Source organism: Calonectris borealis, chromosome 5, assembly GCF_964195595.1.
Source record: "Calonectris borealis chromosome 5, bCalBor7.hap1.2, whole genome shotgun sequence".
Classification (NCBI taxonomy): domain Eukaryota; kingdom Metazoa; phylum Chordata; class Aves; order Procellariiformes; family Procellariidae; genus Calonectris; species Calonectris borealis.
Window position 1 is genome coordinate 30,902,614 of NC_134316.1, and position 18,104 is coordinate 30,920,717.

The 18,104-nt window shown below is 40.8% G+C and overlaps 1 protein-coding gene across 1 annotated transcript; it reads left to right on the forward strand.

Annotated features, from left to right (window-relative positions):
• The first annotated feature begins 4,330 nt into the window (after positions 1-4,330).
• DTD2 (D-aminoacyl-tRNA deacylase 2) lies at positions 4,331-14,590 on the forward strand. Its single transcript, XM_075151713.1, has 3 exons — positions 4,331-4,451; positions 10,928-10,997; positions 12,995-14,590. The coding sequence occupies exons 1-3, from the start codon at positions 4,344-4,346 to the stop codon at positions 13,318-13,320; spliced, it is 504 nt and encodes a 167-aa protein (XP_075007814.1). The 5' UTR covers positions 4,331-4,343; the 3' UTR covers positions 13,321-14,590.
• Positions 14,591-18,104: the final 3,514 nt, after the last annotated feature.

The window sequence follows — 18,104 nt, forward strand, 5'->3', positions numbered from 1 at the left end:
ACCCCGAATGTAGGACATAAAGAACATAGGACCTGTGCTCCACAGTGCCTGCAATGGGGCCCGGTCTGCACACCTCCTCCATTCGGAGGAACCCAGTTCGCAACACCCACCTGGATCAGTCAGGCACGGGTTAGCTCAATGGCTTGAAGCAAAGCAGAACCGCCACCTACCACACTACCAGGCCAGTGCCAGGCTCCGCGCAGATGTGCAGTCAGCAGCTCCATATGGAGCACAAGAAGCTGAAGCTGAGTTTTACTGATCAAAGCTGGCCTGAGTGGCTATACCGAGCTTGGTCAGGGATGGCAAACAGCCTGTACAGCTGCAGACTTTCATTCAGCACTCTTCTCCTCCCTGTTTGCTCCAGATCCTGTGACCACAAGGTTACCCTTTTATAACTAGATGGGTGCTTTTTCCCCTCACCACTGCTTCAGTTACTGTCCTACATCCAGGTTGTTTCCATGCGCTCCTGCTGTGTAGAACCCAGATCCCAAACTCAGGAGACTGGGGAAGCAAGTACAAAGACATCTGAATATGCCTGCAGGGATCGGCCTGGATCTGGGTACTACCATTCCTAAACCAGAGGCAAAAACTGCTGACCTTTGAGGGACTCCTTCTGGAGTCAGTTTGGTGGCTCTGTACAACCCGCCTCTGAATTCCACAACTGAGAGTGTTGTGTTGAAACTCAAGGTTGGCTCTACACAAGAAAGGCCCAGGACTGTAGCTTGTCAGATCAGCTCGGTTCTGTGAAAAAAAATTGTATTGCTTCTAACCAGTATGAGGTGTTACAATGAGACCCTATGGTACATACTGTATACTCCCACCGCTCTGTTGATTTCATTGGAGCAGGACACAGAGGTCCTTTTAACATTAATGTCTGTCAATCATGCGGACAAAGGTTTGGCACAGGAGACACCCAAGCAGGGAAAAAATACTGTAGTTAAATGTCACAGGCAAATGAACATGCCTGACACCTGTAGAGAAAGAAACTGTGATTAATAGTGTTTTTATTTCCTTTAGGCAATCACGGTAAGCAAGCAGATTGCGTGTCTTTATCTGGCTACCTTTCTTTCCAATAGAGCCAAATTTCTGCTTCTCACTTAGAAAAGCTGTAATTGTACCTGACACAGCCTTCACACTGAAGCTGTTTTTTTGTTCAGAAATTTAATTAACTTCTGATTACTCTAATTTAACACTTTTCAGTATCTGTTTTGTAGTTGTATGAAGGACTAAACAAAACACTAATCTATTTTTAATACTGCATTTGATTTTTGCTGTGTACTTTAAACACGCATAAAATCAACTGCTCAAATCACAGGATGCATAACAGTTTCTCTCTGCTGCTCTATCTCACTTTCCCTGTGCTCCAGCAGTAGTGGCATCCACCTGCGATTCTTTGCTAAATGTTTCTAAGTGATTTAACTAAGTACTCTTCCTTTCCTTATATGTGCCCTGCTACTTGTCTTCTTTCCTTTTTTTTTTTTTTTTTAGTCTCTGTATGTGTGGGAAGAGAGAGTTCTACACTGGACAATGGAGAAAATAAAATGTTTAAATCTAATTCTTCCCTTGACACTCTGCAGCCTTTCAGCTACGTCTGTCCCCAAGAGGTAGTTCTACCAAGATATAACCCTTACCAGCAACCTATTTTGTATCTTTGCTATGTAAGTGCTTTGTATAGTTTCTCTTCAAACAGATGACTACCTAGGGCATTCTGTTGATGTGGTACCTGCTTGAAAGACCTTTGATCACGGTTTCAGACACCGCAGACAGAGGAGTAACATCTAAGATGCATCTCGGCCCTTCAAAGTTCCAGTCAACTACTGCCCCTGTCAAATGGTATGCAATGCCAAACTTATTACTAACAAAAAATTCATCCCTAGGGAAGAATTCAAGACCATTTGAGATCATTTTGGTACTGAAAGATCTCTAGCATTTCATCCTCTGATAAACAGGAGAAAGCCAAGTACCCACAGAGGCAGAGCTCCCAGCACCCATCCCCCTCTTCACAAAAGGATTCATTCCATTAAACTTACATGAAATATGCATGACCATTCACACAAAGGGTAAGGAAAAACACATGCCCACTGAAATTTGTGAGAAATGGTTCATACTGCCATCTGCCCCTCTGAAAGAGAACTGATGTGAAAATAACCAGAAATGTCTTCTGGATACCAGTCTCAAAATACCTACTCTCTGCTCTAGGGACAGCAAGCAGAGAGGGTACAAGATATATTCTGGGACAGCTGTCAAAGCCAAAACATGCAGCAAAATGTCTTTATATAATAACTGATAAAAATATCAATATATTTTATGCATGGATATATTCTTTGGATGTCAGGAGGTTCTTTCCTATACAAAAACCACAATCAAACCCAAACTGTCATCTAAAATTTAACCAACAAATCTACTATCATTCTTGGGCATACAAAGAGAGGCCCTTAACCTAACTATGGCCCAATAAGATTCAAGAAATGCAAGACGCATTACAACAAAATTAATTTGGCTTCCCAAAGAAAATATGACATAATTACGCCAAGAATCCATAAATAAACAATGATGTCATGCTAATTTTGCTATACATTGTTTCACAGGCATTTGTGTTGAAACTTGCACGAGTAAACATTCTCCATCAAATCCTGGTGTAAATAATGGTAGTGCAACAAAGAACAATCAATATCCTTGTATATTAATATCCCTTTATAATATGCTTACATAATTTGCTCAGACTGTAGTATAATCCATTTTCCTTAACAACCAATTTATATCACAAATATACATATTGAAAACCCCTTACTTTAAATGGATTTCTACCTCATTAAACTCTTCTTAATGAGTCTGGGGATACAGCTTTAGAGTAAATGAACAGAAGGTATTTTAAATAAAATTAGCTAAGTTTAAATAAAAACAGCTCATACTTAACCATACCCTACAGCAAAAATGAGCTAGTTTATGCACTAACCACCTAGTGCTATTTCCTCTTGCAGAAGAGCAACCTCACTGAACACTCACGCAAGAGAATGTTATTTTAAAATAACAGACAGAAGCCAAATGTATCCCTATGTGTAGCACTGGCTATTAATGAGTGCATATTACTCTTTGCTGTACAACAGAACTTCAGTAATCTTATTCTATGATTGAGGCCAGGTAATAAAATGTAGCTTCTTACCCATGCTGCTCTTTTTTTTTTTTAAACATAGTTGTAAAAATAAAGTCTTCAGTCTTAGAATGAATTCTGAGAGAGACTGAATTCTGCATTGCTCTATCCTGACTTTGCTGCCAATGTTATTCAAAACTTGTATCTGTCAGAATTAATGGACAGGAGGAAAGCACAACCCTTCTAATTTAGGAGCTGTTCGATGAATATTAGAGTATTGTGGTGGTGCATTCATACCCCCCCTTCCCCCTTTCTAGCCAAAAACCTGAAACATAAAAAAAGAAGCAGTTGCAATACTTTAACTTTTCCCATTAGGTAAGGAAGCTCATCTCAGAACTATGCACTTTTTTTCCAGATTTTGATCCCTAGCTATCCAGATCCCTTTCAACTGCATTCTTCTCCATTCCCTCTGCTCCAAAGCAGTATCGTTGAAGAGGAATGCTCCAACTTGATAGGTTCACCTCAGTCACCTGAAACACAAACATTACTTGTTTTTAAAGAAGTGACAAACAATATTGATTAATAATTGTCTTTCATTTCCATGCAGAAACTACACCGCATACTATTCTTACCCCAAGCATGCAACACTTCCGCACTTCCCCAAGACAAGCAGTTTTTTCATTTCTCATCAAAAAAGAAACAAAAACCCGCTCCTTGCTAACTGTAGGGCATCGGTAAGTTGAGCTGCAAAAATACTTTGTTTATTCCATTCTGAAGCTTGTGTCCTCACTGCCTGTCCCCTCCTTAGAGGTCACTGCCAGATCACAAGCCCTGCTTTACCTTCTGCAAAAGATATATAGTATTTGCTGATTTTCTCTTGCATTTTTAGCAAGGACTTTATCGCTGGCATGTCAAGTAAGCCGCTTTTAAATATTTGCGGAGCAAAGTCGTTGCCGCCCTGCAGCCCCACGGTCAGACTCTCCGCCGGCGCCAGGGCCGCTTTGCCGCGCCCGTTATTCCCCCGCAGATGGCGGCGCCTCGCTCCCCGCCCCGCCAGCTGCCTGCCATCGCAGCCCGGGGCCCGTGGGCTGCCGGGGGCGGAAGCTGCTTCTCAGCCGGGGATGGGGTACCTGGCCCCATCGGGCACCGATGCGAGACGCCTGCGCCAGCGGAAAAAGGCGTTACCCGGAGGCAGGGACCGGCCCAAGCACGGCGCACGCCCGCCCCGCCCTCACGCCGTGCGGAGCCCGCCATGGCGGCGGCGCGGCCGGCGCTGGCTCGGGCCCTGCTGCAGCAGTGCCTGTCCGCCCGGCTGCAGGTGAAGCCGCCCGAGCGCGGCTCCGGGGCCGAGTGGGTGGAGGTAACGTCTGCCGCGGGCCGCCATCCCCTCGGTATCGCCCTCGCTTCCCGCTGCGGGGCGGGCGGCAGGAAAACGCTTGTGCCTCCTGCGCGCAGGCGCGGCGGGGAGGGGGCTCGCCCGGGCCGCGGCCCGTCCGCCTTCAGGGAGGGTGCGCCCGCTGTAGCGGCGGGAGCCGGGCTGCCGCCCTGCCCCTGCGCGCGGTCAGCTCCGTAACGCCCGCAGCAACGCCCGTGGGGCTTCAGGAGGTCCCGGTTTGACTTGCCGCCTGCACTTGCCGTCAGGACCCCCAGTCCGTCTCTGCTCAGGCTCGCTCTCCAGAGAGCCGGCGGGGCTGGACGCCGCCCTGCCCCTGACCCCTGCGGGCAGCCAGGCGCCCGTCCCGCCGCCGCTACCCCGGCCGGGAGCGGGGGCTGGGAACCAACGGAGTGAGAAAACTAGGCGTCAGGGAAAACACTTACCGGTTACCGTAAACACTGGCAAAACAGGCTTGACTTGGGGAATTTAAGTTAATTTGTTGCCAGTTAAGATAAATATTTAATTAGTGATTTGGGTATTGGGGGGGAAAAAAAAAAAACCAAACAAAAACCTCAAATATTTAGACATTTGAGGAAAATGGGCTAAGATTCACTTCAGACACCTGTCCTGCCCCTTCCTAGTTTCCGTGCCGGAGCCCTCTCCTTACCCCCTTGTTATCACCATCAGCCCCTACAGCAAGGGGATGAGCCACACGGGAGGTTGGGGTCAGCACATAGTGGTTTCTCTCCGCTGCTCCTTCTCACTTTCCCTGTGCTCCCAACATGGGTCCCACGCAGGCTGCAGTTCCTTTAGGAGCATGGCTGCTCCACCATGGAGCACCTCCTTCCCCTCTAATTTTGCTGTTGCCTCTTTGGCATTATCTGCCCTTTCCTGAATGCACTTCCACAGAGGTGCTACCAGCTTGGCTGATGGGCTCAGCTGTGTACCTCATTCATTGTGATAGTGTACACTTGGAGAAGAAAGGCCAGGTAGAGCAATGGGACTATGGCAGCCATAGTTCTGATTTTTTTTTTCCAGATCACTAACAAAAAATGGAATTTAGGATGTAGACCACCACACAGCTTGAGGGAAACATTGTAGTTTCCCCCTTTTCCTCCCATAGTTTTCTATTGGGAGAGGTAGGTAGGTCTGAAGGCTCTTTGGGCTATGTGCTATGCATACAGCCCAGGCCTATTTACCGAAGCGTGAAGGCTGCCCTTTGGGATGCACTGTCCTGCTGTAGATGTCACTGTTTATGGATTACCTACACTAGAATAATTCATCTGTGCAGGTGTCAGCTATTTAGCCCTTGGATTTTTTTGGTTTTGTCTTTTTCTTGAAGACTACTGCAACAAAAGGGGCTAAATATAGTCCCTTGCATAAATTTTTAAAAGTAAAAATTCTAGTGTGTTCATTCAACAAATCTGAAGAGAGGTTAAAAAAAAGTCTGTCCCTAGGTGTTTCCACTGTTTGACTTTCACATTGTTCTTAAAAGGTTTCTCTCCTTGTTCAGAAGAGGCAGGTGGATCCATAAGACCTAGTTTCTGCAGCGTGGTCTGGGAGACCAGAACGTTTTGCTCAAAGGAAGTATATGTCATCTCACAGATACTGCGTTTGGCTGAAGTGCATCTGTGTGTATTGCATTAGCCTCTCGGTGTAAGGTTAATTATAGTGAAAGTTGCTCAGCACAGCATAAATTAACTTTAGGAGAAATATCCTATTTCTAGTTTACTAATCTCAGAAGTAATTGTAGACCTAGTAAATAAAAGCTGAAATGTCATCTTGCTGGCTGTCTTTTAAACTATCTGAAAAGAAGCATATGTTATGGTTTAGAGATATCATGACTATTACAGGGAAGTAATGCTGTTTATATCCCTTATTTGAAGTTTTAAATGGCTTAACCAAAATCACTGGGAGAGTAATAGATTGTAATAAAGGAATCTTCACAAGATTTGGGCAGTCTTGTTGTCCCTCAAGCGGGGTTCGTTACCCGGTGTGCAATGAGCCGTTCTCACACACAGAGCCGAGATAGGTGTTTATTTCATGTCTGCGTGGAGATGGGTGCTAGGTGGTGACTCCACAAAGCTAGCACGCCAAACTACAAAAGAAGTCCTTATTTATATCTTCAAATTAGCTAACTACTGCCCATTCTACACACAGATTGGGTATTACAATTTTCTCATTACCATTTTGCGTCGTCATTTTCAACATTAACTACACATGTTCAGTGGGTAAGGGGATTAATGTGGTCGGGGGAGATTTCAGCAGTGGAGGTGTAGTTTTCATATTATAATTAGGATAGGTTAATTTAGGACATGATCTTTGAGGAACTTGGCACAATTTTTACAGTTTGAAAGACACTTCATTTATCTCAACTTCATGCCTACTGGTTCATGACCATCTGTTCCTTTCTTGTTCTAAAAATCAATTTCTCAAATTGTTATATTATAACAATTCCCATAGTATCTTAATTAAACATTTACAAGATTCAGCAGCTTTTCTATGTACCCATACCACGGTCTCAGCAGCAGATATTTTTCGGACGTGATCCTTACTAATATTTGTCATAGGTTCTTAGGAATATCTTTCCTAGATACCTGGGTCTTTTTAGGAGAAATCTGTTGTAACAAGAACTAGTCACTGTGCAGCAAAAATCTATGGGAAGTTCATAGTTTCTGTTGTATGACTACTTTAGAGATCATTGGAAGGAATCTTCGCTGCTGACGTTTTCTGGTAGGGTAATTTTACTTCCTATATATGTGCGTCAATACAAAAATAAAAAATACAAACTATTATTTACATAAACCAGTGAGTTCCTGATGATCTGTAACAACTTAAAAGTAGGTCTTCACCTTGAGGAATTTCTAGTGTACTATAAATAGCACATTATGTAGGTGGCTTTGAATAGCTTCTGAGCTTTAAGAGACCCCTGTAGGTACTTTCGGAACTTTAAAGTGGATGTTCTTTATCTGGAAAAGGTTAGGAGTGTAATTTTTAGCTACACAATGAATCACGGCTCTTCATTTTGCTTTCATGATTGAGTTTTTCTGGCCTGTTGAGGATTACTGGGAATGGGATGTCTTGTTTATGGAGAAATGTTGGTTAGATAGCATCCATAATGGGTTCACGTATACAGCAAAATAGTTAAGAGGAAAAAAAGGAATTCTCCTTTTAAATGCAGGGGAGAAATTAGGTGAGATTTGGTGTATTTCACAACTATGGGAGAAAAGAAACATAAAAATGAATATTCAGCTAAAAAGTATAAGTGCTTACACTTTATGCAATGAAAACTGTCTCTCCCTTATCTTACTTCCCTTGAATTGTCTTCTGGTTAAGATAGCAAAAAGAGGTGCAAAGTACCAGGCACAGGCTTGTTCTGTGACCTGTGGTAGATGATGCAATCTCTCTTTGCTGCAGCTGAATGTGTGAAATATGAAGAAATCTTCTCACGGGGTAGCAAAACTGAACTTGAAACGGAAACGTCAAGGAATAATTTATATAAATTAGTTTCACAAACTGGCTTCCTAAGGATTACAGAGTGTCTGCACTTACATTATCAGTTGCATTACATATTCCTGGGGGAAAAAAAAGGTAGAGTTGAGATAACATTTTGCAGAATATATTTGGGGTTTGCTAATGAAATCCTGCAGAATTCAGATGAATGTATTTAGTCAGGAGCGTGAGGGAGGGTTTAGTTTTTTGTTTTTCCTGCAAAAAAGCTAAAAAGGAGTATTTGGAGGCAGCATTGCTGAGGCTGGCTGTATGGCCTTAGGGGCTGGGTACTTCAGCCCTTCATGATGCAGCTTGCCCGGTCTGACGATTACTTAGGACAGTTGTATAATAAATGCTAGTGTTGCAAAGTAACATGCTTTGCTGGTTTATTTACGTAGAGCAAATCCACATAGAGCACAATTTCCTTGCCCAGCTGCCTGCCTGTCACGACGTAAGTTCCTTGCAGTGGCTGTTTGCACATCAGCGTGTTGAATTTGTAACCTTCTTATTTGTGTTATTTTGCTTGACTTTTCCTGGGATAAATATAGCTCTGAAGAGCAGTCAAGTAGACTTTGATAGGTTACAGAGGACCTTCAGCAATAGCAAGGTTTTGCTTTGGTTCAAAAGCTTTACACGTTCCCATTCCTTCTGCTGGCAACAACCACGAGTCTTAGGACATCTGAAACACTGACACAAGCTCAGAGGACTGACGTGCATTGTTATTGGGTTAGCTCTTGAAATTGCATTCAATTTTACATCTATTCAATTAAGAAAATTAAAGAACAAAAAAGTAAGACATAACGAGGTTGAAACATAGTTGCACATATGTTGAAAATAGTGTTCAACCACAGTTTTCAGTGAATAATTTTCAACTATAACATGGTTGAAGTGTTCTAGAATATCATAAACATGCAATATAAATAGAAGCATCCTCTAGCAGCTTTAACTTGTCTCTGAATTATTTTTTTTTTCATTTAACCTCCTGCCTCTCTAATTTCTCTCAATATGTATGTCTCATCTTGTGATAAAAAGTATATTCAAAAATAAGCATCAAATCATGAGAGAGGCTGAAAAAATAATGAATCTTTAGCTGTCTGGCCTTAGGACTTGCAGATGTCACTTTATTTACCTTTTTGTCTTTTTAAATGAGCTGCTTGCACAATATTGTTACTTCTGTATGTGAGAGTGTGCAAAAAATACTGTCACAATTCTCAGAATTAGCATGATCTTCTGTGATGTGCGCTATATAGCAGAGTCACTTATTTCTAATGCAATGGTCAGATGTACACAGTGTAAATGCCTTTGGCCTATTTTATCACAAGCATTTCTAATAGTAGGTATGTGTGCATTGTTATTCTCTATTAATATCCTGATGCTGGTCTGTTTCTGGAATGAATATTTACCTAAACATGTAAGGATATCTAACTTTTGGCAGCGTGTATTTCTCTCCTTTATTTGAACAGATGGTTTGAAATGCCATTTGAGGTTCAGGCCATCAGATTTCTTACAGTGTTTATGAAATATGGCAGTCGTTTGGGAACCTGTATAATATTCTGCAGTGGTCAAAATGAGTTTTGAAAGGAGCCATTTAAAGCCTTTGAAAGATCTCAGCATGTGACGTTTTGGCTACAAAGAGCATTCTCTTTTTCCAGAAGTTAGTCACAAGAAAAATAGTTGAGAAGGCATAGCTCTTCTCAGTCATTGCCTTGAGCATTTTGTTTAATCTCTGCAATAACAGAGGGATAAAACCTCATGTGTGTAGCCAAGTTTTCTTCACCAAAATCCTTTATCTTTTAAAGAAAAGGGGGAGAGGAAAAAAAAGGTATTTTTAAGAAGCTATTCACATTTCTTATCCTTTTGCTTTGATAACGTCAATATTAATGACTCCTTCCTGCCCCAATGTAGTTAGCATCTCTAGGTTAGCACCATCAAGGTGGTATTTCATAAGCTGGCATTTATTTTTCTTCTAACAGCAATATAAGGATACTTATTCTTGACAAAGCAGTGGTGACGTTTTTTTAGATGCTGTATGCCTGTGGATATTGTATGCCTTTCTTTTCTTTCCTGCAGAAGTTAAACCATTCAGGTATACTTGTGCATGAGACATAATTGCTGTTGGCTGCAGAGCCTATCAGTTTGTCTTAATAAAGCACAGGTTGTTGCACGCGCATTCCTTGTGAACTAACCAAGAGAGCAGAAAAGCCACACAAGAATTGCCTTGTGCTTTCTCCTCAGTACAGACCTAATTCTTTCCTCAAATAGATAGTTCTTGCGAGTAGTCTCTCTGAATGCCAGAAAAGTGGCATATCCTTTACTCTGCACAAATCAGGGGAAATTTCACCAAAGACTTCACCCAAATGGATAAATAATATTTTGAACAACTTTATAATATTCTGAACAACTTCATAGTTGTTGGTCATCATATTTAAATTGGTCATCATATTTAAATCTTTAATTAACAGACTCTGTGTTTTTTCAGAATTATCTTGTACTAGATTACTTTTAACATCAAAATATATTTCATTTCACTGACAAGTCTGGTGGTGTTTGTCATGTTTCATAATTTGAAATGAACTCATAATTCACACTGAAAATTATTTTATCTGTATGTTTGATAGGAAAAAAGCTTAAATTATTTCCTGTGCTGGATTTAAGTACACTAAGTCATCTTGTCACCTTGTCTATGTTAATACTGTACATTCTGCATTCCAACTAAATTTGGCTTCACGTGGAGCTAATAAATTGGCTTAATTGTCTGTAGAAGCATTGTGCAGATAATCAATATTTATCTCATAAGCTTCCGCAGTGCAGTGTGTAAACTTGATGTCTGAAGCTATACTGAATAACTAAAACTACTCTTGGAAGCTTTTCTGTTGTATAGTTTTGTCATTTTTGATACCGGTTTGAATGATAGGTGTGCATGATGGACAATGAGAAACATTGACATAGCTTTCTGTAATCTTTCGTAGATCCAGAGAGGGCTTGTGATCTACATATGCTTCTTCAAAGGTGCTGATGAGGATCTTGTTCCAAAAATTGGTATGTTATAATCCTCCTAAGTTCTTGTATTGTTTGCAAAAGAAGAAAAGCAGTAGAGGCAGAGTAGGCAGCAACCATTTCGACAAGAAGTCAACAAGCCATCAGATAGCATCATTCCAAATTAATCACCGGGCTTAAAGGACAGCTTGGTTGGTCTTGTTTCCTTTGACAGTTGTCCAGACCTCTCACTCTGTCTGTCTGCTCATTATCAACCAGTTAAAAAATCAGTTCCCATGATGATAACATTCTAGCAAACAGAGAAAGTGCTGCACCTGCTGTTTGACATATTACATGAATGAGGCAACCGGTTCAGTCCAGGACAGAACTGAATTTAGAGAAAACTGTTTTCAAATAATTCATGGCTTGATTTGAGAAGTACTTTAACACTGATCTCACTGTATGTGCAGGATATTTAAAATTATAGCCAGTAGAGGGAGTTGGGTGGATAACTAAACAATGTCCTTCCCATCTCATTTCAGAGATACTATATACACTGTTAGCATTTCAAGTGCAGTTTTCTGGTTCAGAAGTGATAACAGCAATATCTGCAGTCCTTTCCCTCTTCTCCACAAGCACTTTAACATTTACATCAAAGCGGAGAAGATGCTGTGGGTAAGGTGAAATGGTAATGATTTCTGTCTTCACCCACTGTTGTTTTGGCTTGAGGTTTTTTGATTTGTTATTGTTTTCTTTTTTACTTCATTTCTTCTCCCTCCTTTACTCCATCAATAACACTGGATCACCTGGGAGATTCCGTGATGCCACGTATTCCAGATAAAAGTATCCCTTTTCTTTTCTGTGGCTGGCTGATACTAGTGGTTTTGCAAAGGGTTGTGTAACAATAGTGTATTTCAGGCTACTTACTGGGCCCGGCAGAAAGACCTGGCAGTGCACAAGCACAGGTGCTATTGAAAATGCTGAGAGCAGCTCCTGGGGGGTTCTCTCTTGGTCACGGAGGACACAGTCTTTCTGTGATGCTAAACTGAGTTGAAATCTTTGGGTGTATTTAAAGCTATGATATGAAAATTGATTTTGTGCTTGTGAGAGTTTCATGAGAGTGTTACTTGAGAATAATGACCTTTTCAACTGTGTGGCAGCTGAAACAGGCCAGAAACAGAAAGTTCTGTTCCCTATTGGGAGATTCATCTATGACCATCCTCCTTAAGTGTCTGTCTTACAGAGTATGTTTTCCTAAATATATTTTGAAACTGTTTAAATGAGTGGTTTTGGTTCCTGAATCACAACTCAGCTCTTTTTGCTTTGAACAACATTAAACTTCTATGGGTCTGGAGGCATGACTAGTATCCTCACAGCTTTTACAGAGTTGGAGGAAGTTTTGGGGGAATGATTTGATTTCTTATAGAAACATTGGAAAAGACAATGTTAGTAAATGCATTGATTTTATTTGCAAGTTTATATATTCTGGCTTATGGGCCGAATTGCATCTCTGACCTTCCTGCCCGTTTCCTCTCCCAAAAGACAAGCTGGCCCCTGCACGTCTCGAGGTGGAGCGCTGAAGGGCACTCACTCCGCCTGAGACCAAACTGCTGAGCTGTGGCTTCAGCCCAGATCAGTGCTGGGTCCTGCTGCGAACTACTACCACCAGCATGAAAAGACAGTCAGGGCAGAAACTTCTCCAAAGTGGTGTTCTCTCCTACGATGTGTAGCGTTGTACAAATGTGGCCTATCTGAGTATCAGGCAATTAAGTTAGGGTCACTAATCGGATCCTGGGTTCTTTTGGGGGTGTCCAAAAAACCAGCTCTTTAGACATATTATGTTAATTTAAATCCTTCACATTCTCTACAATACTCGGACATCTCAGTTGGTTAATAGTATTTATTGACTGTCCATCTTACATTTCATTAATGAGCAATTTCTTTTACTTGAATAGTTTGTCATGCATCGCAATATTTGTTGAAACTTGTTTGTGATGTTACATTAGGTCCTTTTTAATTCACTTTAGTTACACTAACTCTTATTTTATTTTTATTTGCAGTCAATATGCTGTTGAATGTTAAATTAAGTGAAAATGAAAGCGGCGAATACGTTTCTGTTCTTGATTTACCAGGCAATGTGCTAATCATACCACAAGCTACCCTAGGCGGTAAACTGAAGGGAAGAAAGATGCAGTACCATGCAAACATTGAAAAAGATAAGGGGCTGGAACTTTATTCTCAGTTTGTGACTTTGTGTGAAAAAGAACTGGCTGCCAATGCCAAATGCGTGGAAGCAGGTGTTCTCGTCAAGCACGGCACATACGGAAACAGGCAGGTGTTAAAGCTGGATACAAACGGACCTTACACTCATCTGATTGAATTTTGAAAAAATAAGTTATATCCTGGTTACAGTACTGGCTTGCAACTGTTGTCTCTTTGGTTTTTTTCCCCCCATTTCTAAGCATTAATGTACTCAAATGGTTTGGGAGATACAGTGTAAGACAGACTTTCACTCATCTGTACTGGTGTTGCCAATCCCATTGAACAGAAGGATGCCTGAGACTGCTTTGCGATACGTGTTTTATGTCCATATTCATCTGAAGTGTGCTCAAAATAACTGTTAATTTGGATCCAGTGAAGATGTATAATTTGGAAGGCTTTATTAACAAAAATGGGGTAATGCATATGTTTCTTACTACAAAATAATGACAAAAGTATTACATGTATTAGCTATTGTAAAGTACGCTTGAGGAAGCAAAGTTTATAGATTGAAAAAAAAGAATGCTTTAGATGTACTTATTTGTTCCCAGATTTCCTGACTCAGACAATTTTTGTCTTTCTGTTTTCTATCTATAAAATAGCAATGCTTTCTAGCTAACAAATATATTGAAAGCACAAATTCACTGAATTTTTAGCCTCTTAGAGAGTAGGTACTAAATAAGAAAGTCCATCCCCCTCATCCGGAGTGTGTATGGGTGGGACACTTAAGGTAGTTCTAGGGCTGAACATGGGCTCTACAGGGAAGAAAAAGTGAGGTGCATCTAGAAACTGAAGTCAGGGCTGTGCCGCTGAATTGCTTTCTTGAAGTTTGCACTCCAAAATCTCCTCTGATGTGTTTTGATAGGCTGCTTGCTGTAGCTTGGACTGTGTCCTTGTTACCTTGGTCTCGTTGTCTACTCGATTCTTTCATAACAGAGCCTCAGGAAAAGGACTGAAATAGTCAAATGAAAACAAAAATAAAGATGGTACAGTGTTTGCTGCTGTCTCATTGTTCCCTCTGCCCCTATTGCTTCCTTCCAGCTTTTTGTCTATTGAATCCGCCAGGCAGAGACTAGCTTATGTTTCTTTTATATACAGTGCTGGCACATCGGGGTCCCATTGCCAGCTGACCCCCTATGCACTACTGTCACGAACAGTATTAACAGGTGGTGTTAAGAAGTATAATGGGAAATTCTGTCTTGTAAGGCAGTAAGAACAGAACAGCTACATTAAAATGTGGCAAATTCAAAACTGATGCAAGTGCATTTATCCTGTCAGTCAAGTTTCTCTTTTCCTGCAGCATCATGGTTTTTGAAGTTAGCAATTTAGAAGGGTTCAAAGTGAAATTAGACAATTATATGGTTTGCAGTAATTATCCAGAATTCCCATTTAAATAATAAATTCTTCCCGGAAAAGATGTGAAACCTCATGGTTAGCCAGCATGCCAGCTTGTGCAATCTTAAATTGTAGGTCAGTAGTTACAAATATTCTGTCCTTATCTTTATTTTTTAAAAAACATAGCTGCATGTGTAATCTGCAGGCTTAAACTATACCGTGAGAATCACATTTTTTTAACACATACAAAGCTCGTAGTTTTGATGAGAGAGTAATGAGATTTTTCAGATTAACGTAATATATGGTTAATAATTATGAAATACCTAAGGATGTTGAATTCCTGGCAACTGGCACTCTCACTGTTGAAAACAACTATTCACACAAATGGCCTGGAAATAATAGCTAGGTCCCAAATGACATAGTTATTCATTAATAATTAACAGTTATGATAGACATAATATGAGTCATGTTCTAAGTTCTTACTAACGACATTTAAACAAGATTGTCCTGGTGTGAATAACTAATACAAATTCACTATGATCTGTGTGCTTGAAAAAACTTTTTTTATTGCTCTTTCTGGTGGAGGCCAAATCCTAAGAAGTGCTGAGTAATACCACTTTTCACTGACCTTACAGGAGTTGCGGGTATTCACTTTATTTCAAGAATTGATCCTTTGATGTATAATACAAAGTCTGCAGTTTTTAATTTTTTTTTTTTTCCTGGCTCCAGAAAGATCTTTGGCAGCCTGGCAATTCATTCTCTATGTTTCCAGCGCTTTGCAAGTTCTAAGAGGGATGAGCTTGAAAATGTTTAGTGAAAAACAGACTTCAGACCAAACTCCACCTCATACTGATCCCTCATATGAAACACATACAAACTTACGTATATTTCAGTGGTTCTTGGGACAAGACAGAACTCTGGAGTTTCTGTAAAAAGGTGTCGTCTTCACGTACTATCTGCCCGTTTCTGATTTGTTTGTATATCCATCTTGGCATACTGATTTCTGTCATCTTCTGCTCCAATGATTGGCAGATTGTTGAATGCTGTGCCCTTTGTACTGCTTTATTTATATCTACTATTGATTCACAATCCATTTGCTGAAAGAAGCCATTTCTGAATAATGTGATGGACCATACTGACGAAAAAAATTGATTAAAATTATTTTTTCAAAGCCAAATGCTCATTCCTTTCTGCCATGAATATATGCTTTAAACAGATGACCTGACACTGCTTTAAATAGTTTCTATTCTATGAATAGACAAAAGCTCAAATAATTATCCTGTTCTATACTTAGAGAATATCTATTGGAAGATGCTTAATATTCCCCACTTCCTTGAAATAAACTATAAAATCAGGAGTCATCATTGTGCTATTCTAGTGTACCCTCCGATTCAACTGTCACACAGTAATTGTTACATCAGGTTTTTTGCGACCATGTTTGCAGCGTGCACACCCAGTGTGTCTAAGCTGAGCGTGTGTGGACTATGAACTGTGCTCATAAAACTAATGAGTTCAGGTGCAATGGCTTGTTTTCTAGTCAGCAGTATTCCTGCTTCCGTCCCTTGCCCTTTGTGGAAATACTTACCTCTGCTGCTACATACAGTCTCCAACATACCAATATCAATCCAGAACTGGAAGGTAAAAACCAGCGTGTAGACCAGTAATACTAGTAACGATGCTGCAACTGTATTGCTATTGCTAGTAACAGTCCACAGGCTTTGTCCCGAGTTTACGAGGCCTCAGGTCGGAGGCTTGTCACATGTGCCTTCTCTGAACTTTCCCTGATCTTCTTGGAGCTTTGGTTTTACTTGATTTAGCTGTAACAACAATTTTTCTGATGACAGGAGACTATGGCTAATTTGTTTTACTTTTGCTTTGTATGGTGTAACCACAGTTTTTATAGAGATACTAATAGTAAGTAGTTATTCTGTGTAGAATGATATATTTATGACTCTAATAATGTTACAGTGTACATGTATGAAGGCCAGTTAGAACAGCAGCAGCCTTGAGAAGCGAAGACACCAGCTGCAGCGCAGAGTAGAGGCATGGGATGATAAGAGATGGAGCACAGGCTGGCACTGAAGACCCCAAGGCTATAAACAACTTGCCAATGGTCAGTTAAAGAAATGCAAACCTGGAGCCAGACAAAATTAGTCTTAGGGGTAAAAAAGAGAAGAAAGAACATGTGTCTAAGATAAATAAAATACAAAATACAGTGAAGAAAAAGCACGGTGTAAAACTTTATTAGAAAACATATAAAAATAGCCCCAGGTAAGAGCTGTTTCCAAAAGAGGAAAAAGGAGAGAAAGAAGAAGAAACCATAAACACCCACATCGTACTCCTACAGGCACGGGACTCTGGGTGCTGATGATCCACTGTGCTCCCTCCGCCAGATGGAAGCCACCGGGAGGTGAACGGGTAAGCATGGCACCAGGAGAAGGGGTAGGTACTAGATGGTGCGTGCGTAGCGATTTTAACTGTAGTAGTATTATTGAGACTTTCTATGCAATTTCTTTATTTCCTTTCTTTTTCTGCAATAATTACATCTGGACTAATAATAATTCTTTGATTAGACTGCTAAGGCTGCAATTATACTAATGATAAATTTTGTGTGACTTTACACATAGGGTGTGTTTCTTTTTGCCCATAACAAGGTTTTGCACACACCAGGTCCTGCAGACCGTTGCTTCCCCATGTTGAAATGGCACCCACTTGATGGGCTGCTGGTCATTAGCCAGCCTTTGTGGTGTTTTTCACCAGGTCCTTTAATGCAGCTGTGATGTCTGATCTCGTTTACCAGAAAAGCTGTACAAAAGTTTCTTTCTTCATTGTGACGCAATGCAACCATTGGTCTTTAGCCCCTCCTTGAGAACAAAGTCAGTTCCACCAGTCTGAGGCATCTACTTGGATTTAAAAGTATGATCTGGTGAACCTCAATCTCTCAGCTTCTTTGGAGAAGGAGGCATGAATCTTTTAAGCTTCCGTTATTTTCTGCTTTTAGTCTCTGATAGTCTCTACTTTGCTATACTGTCTCCTTCAAACACGTTATGTTTCTCTCCTGAAGCTGGAGTGGCAGTATGCCCCGGAGGGCTAGAGTGGCCTCCAGAAATCCACAGGCATTACCTGAGGTCTGCCACCAATCCCCTACGTGACTGGCTTAATTTCTTAACTTCTTTGCATCTCAATTCGCATCTAATAAATGGGTATTAAGTTTTTTTCAGTGTGTCGCTACTTAAGACTGTACATTGAGCAAAACAATGACTATCACTATGTTTAGTGTATTGCACAGCATAGTGAGGCTGGACTCCCTGTGAGATTCACCAGCTGCTTTATACTAGAAATCAGGGTTGCAATTGCTGGACGAGAGCAGACATCAGAGCTGCCTCTTTAATCTCTTTCTTGGGAAAACAGCATCCAAAATTTGAGACTCTCTCTTAAGAATTTAGTGAATTTGGTATCTCCTACTTACTTTCTTGAAAGCAACTCAAAATTTGGGAATCCCTAAGATTCTGCTACCAGAAGTGCTGTGCAACTACAGTTGAAAAGTAAATGGCATACGTGGACAAAAGAAAGAAA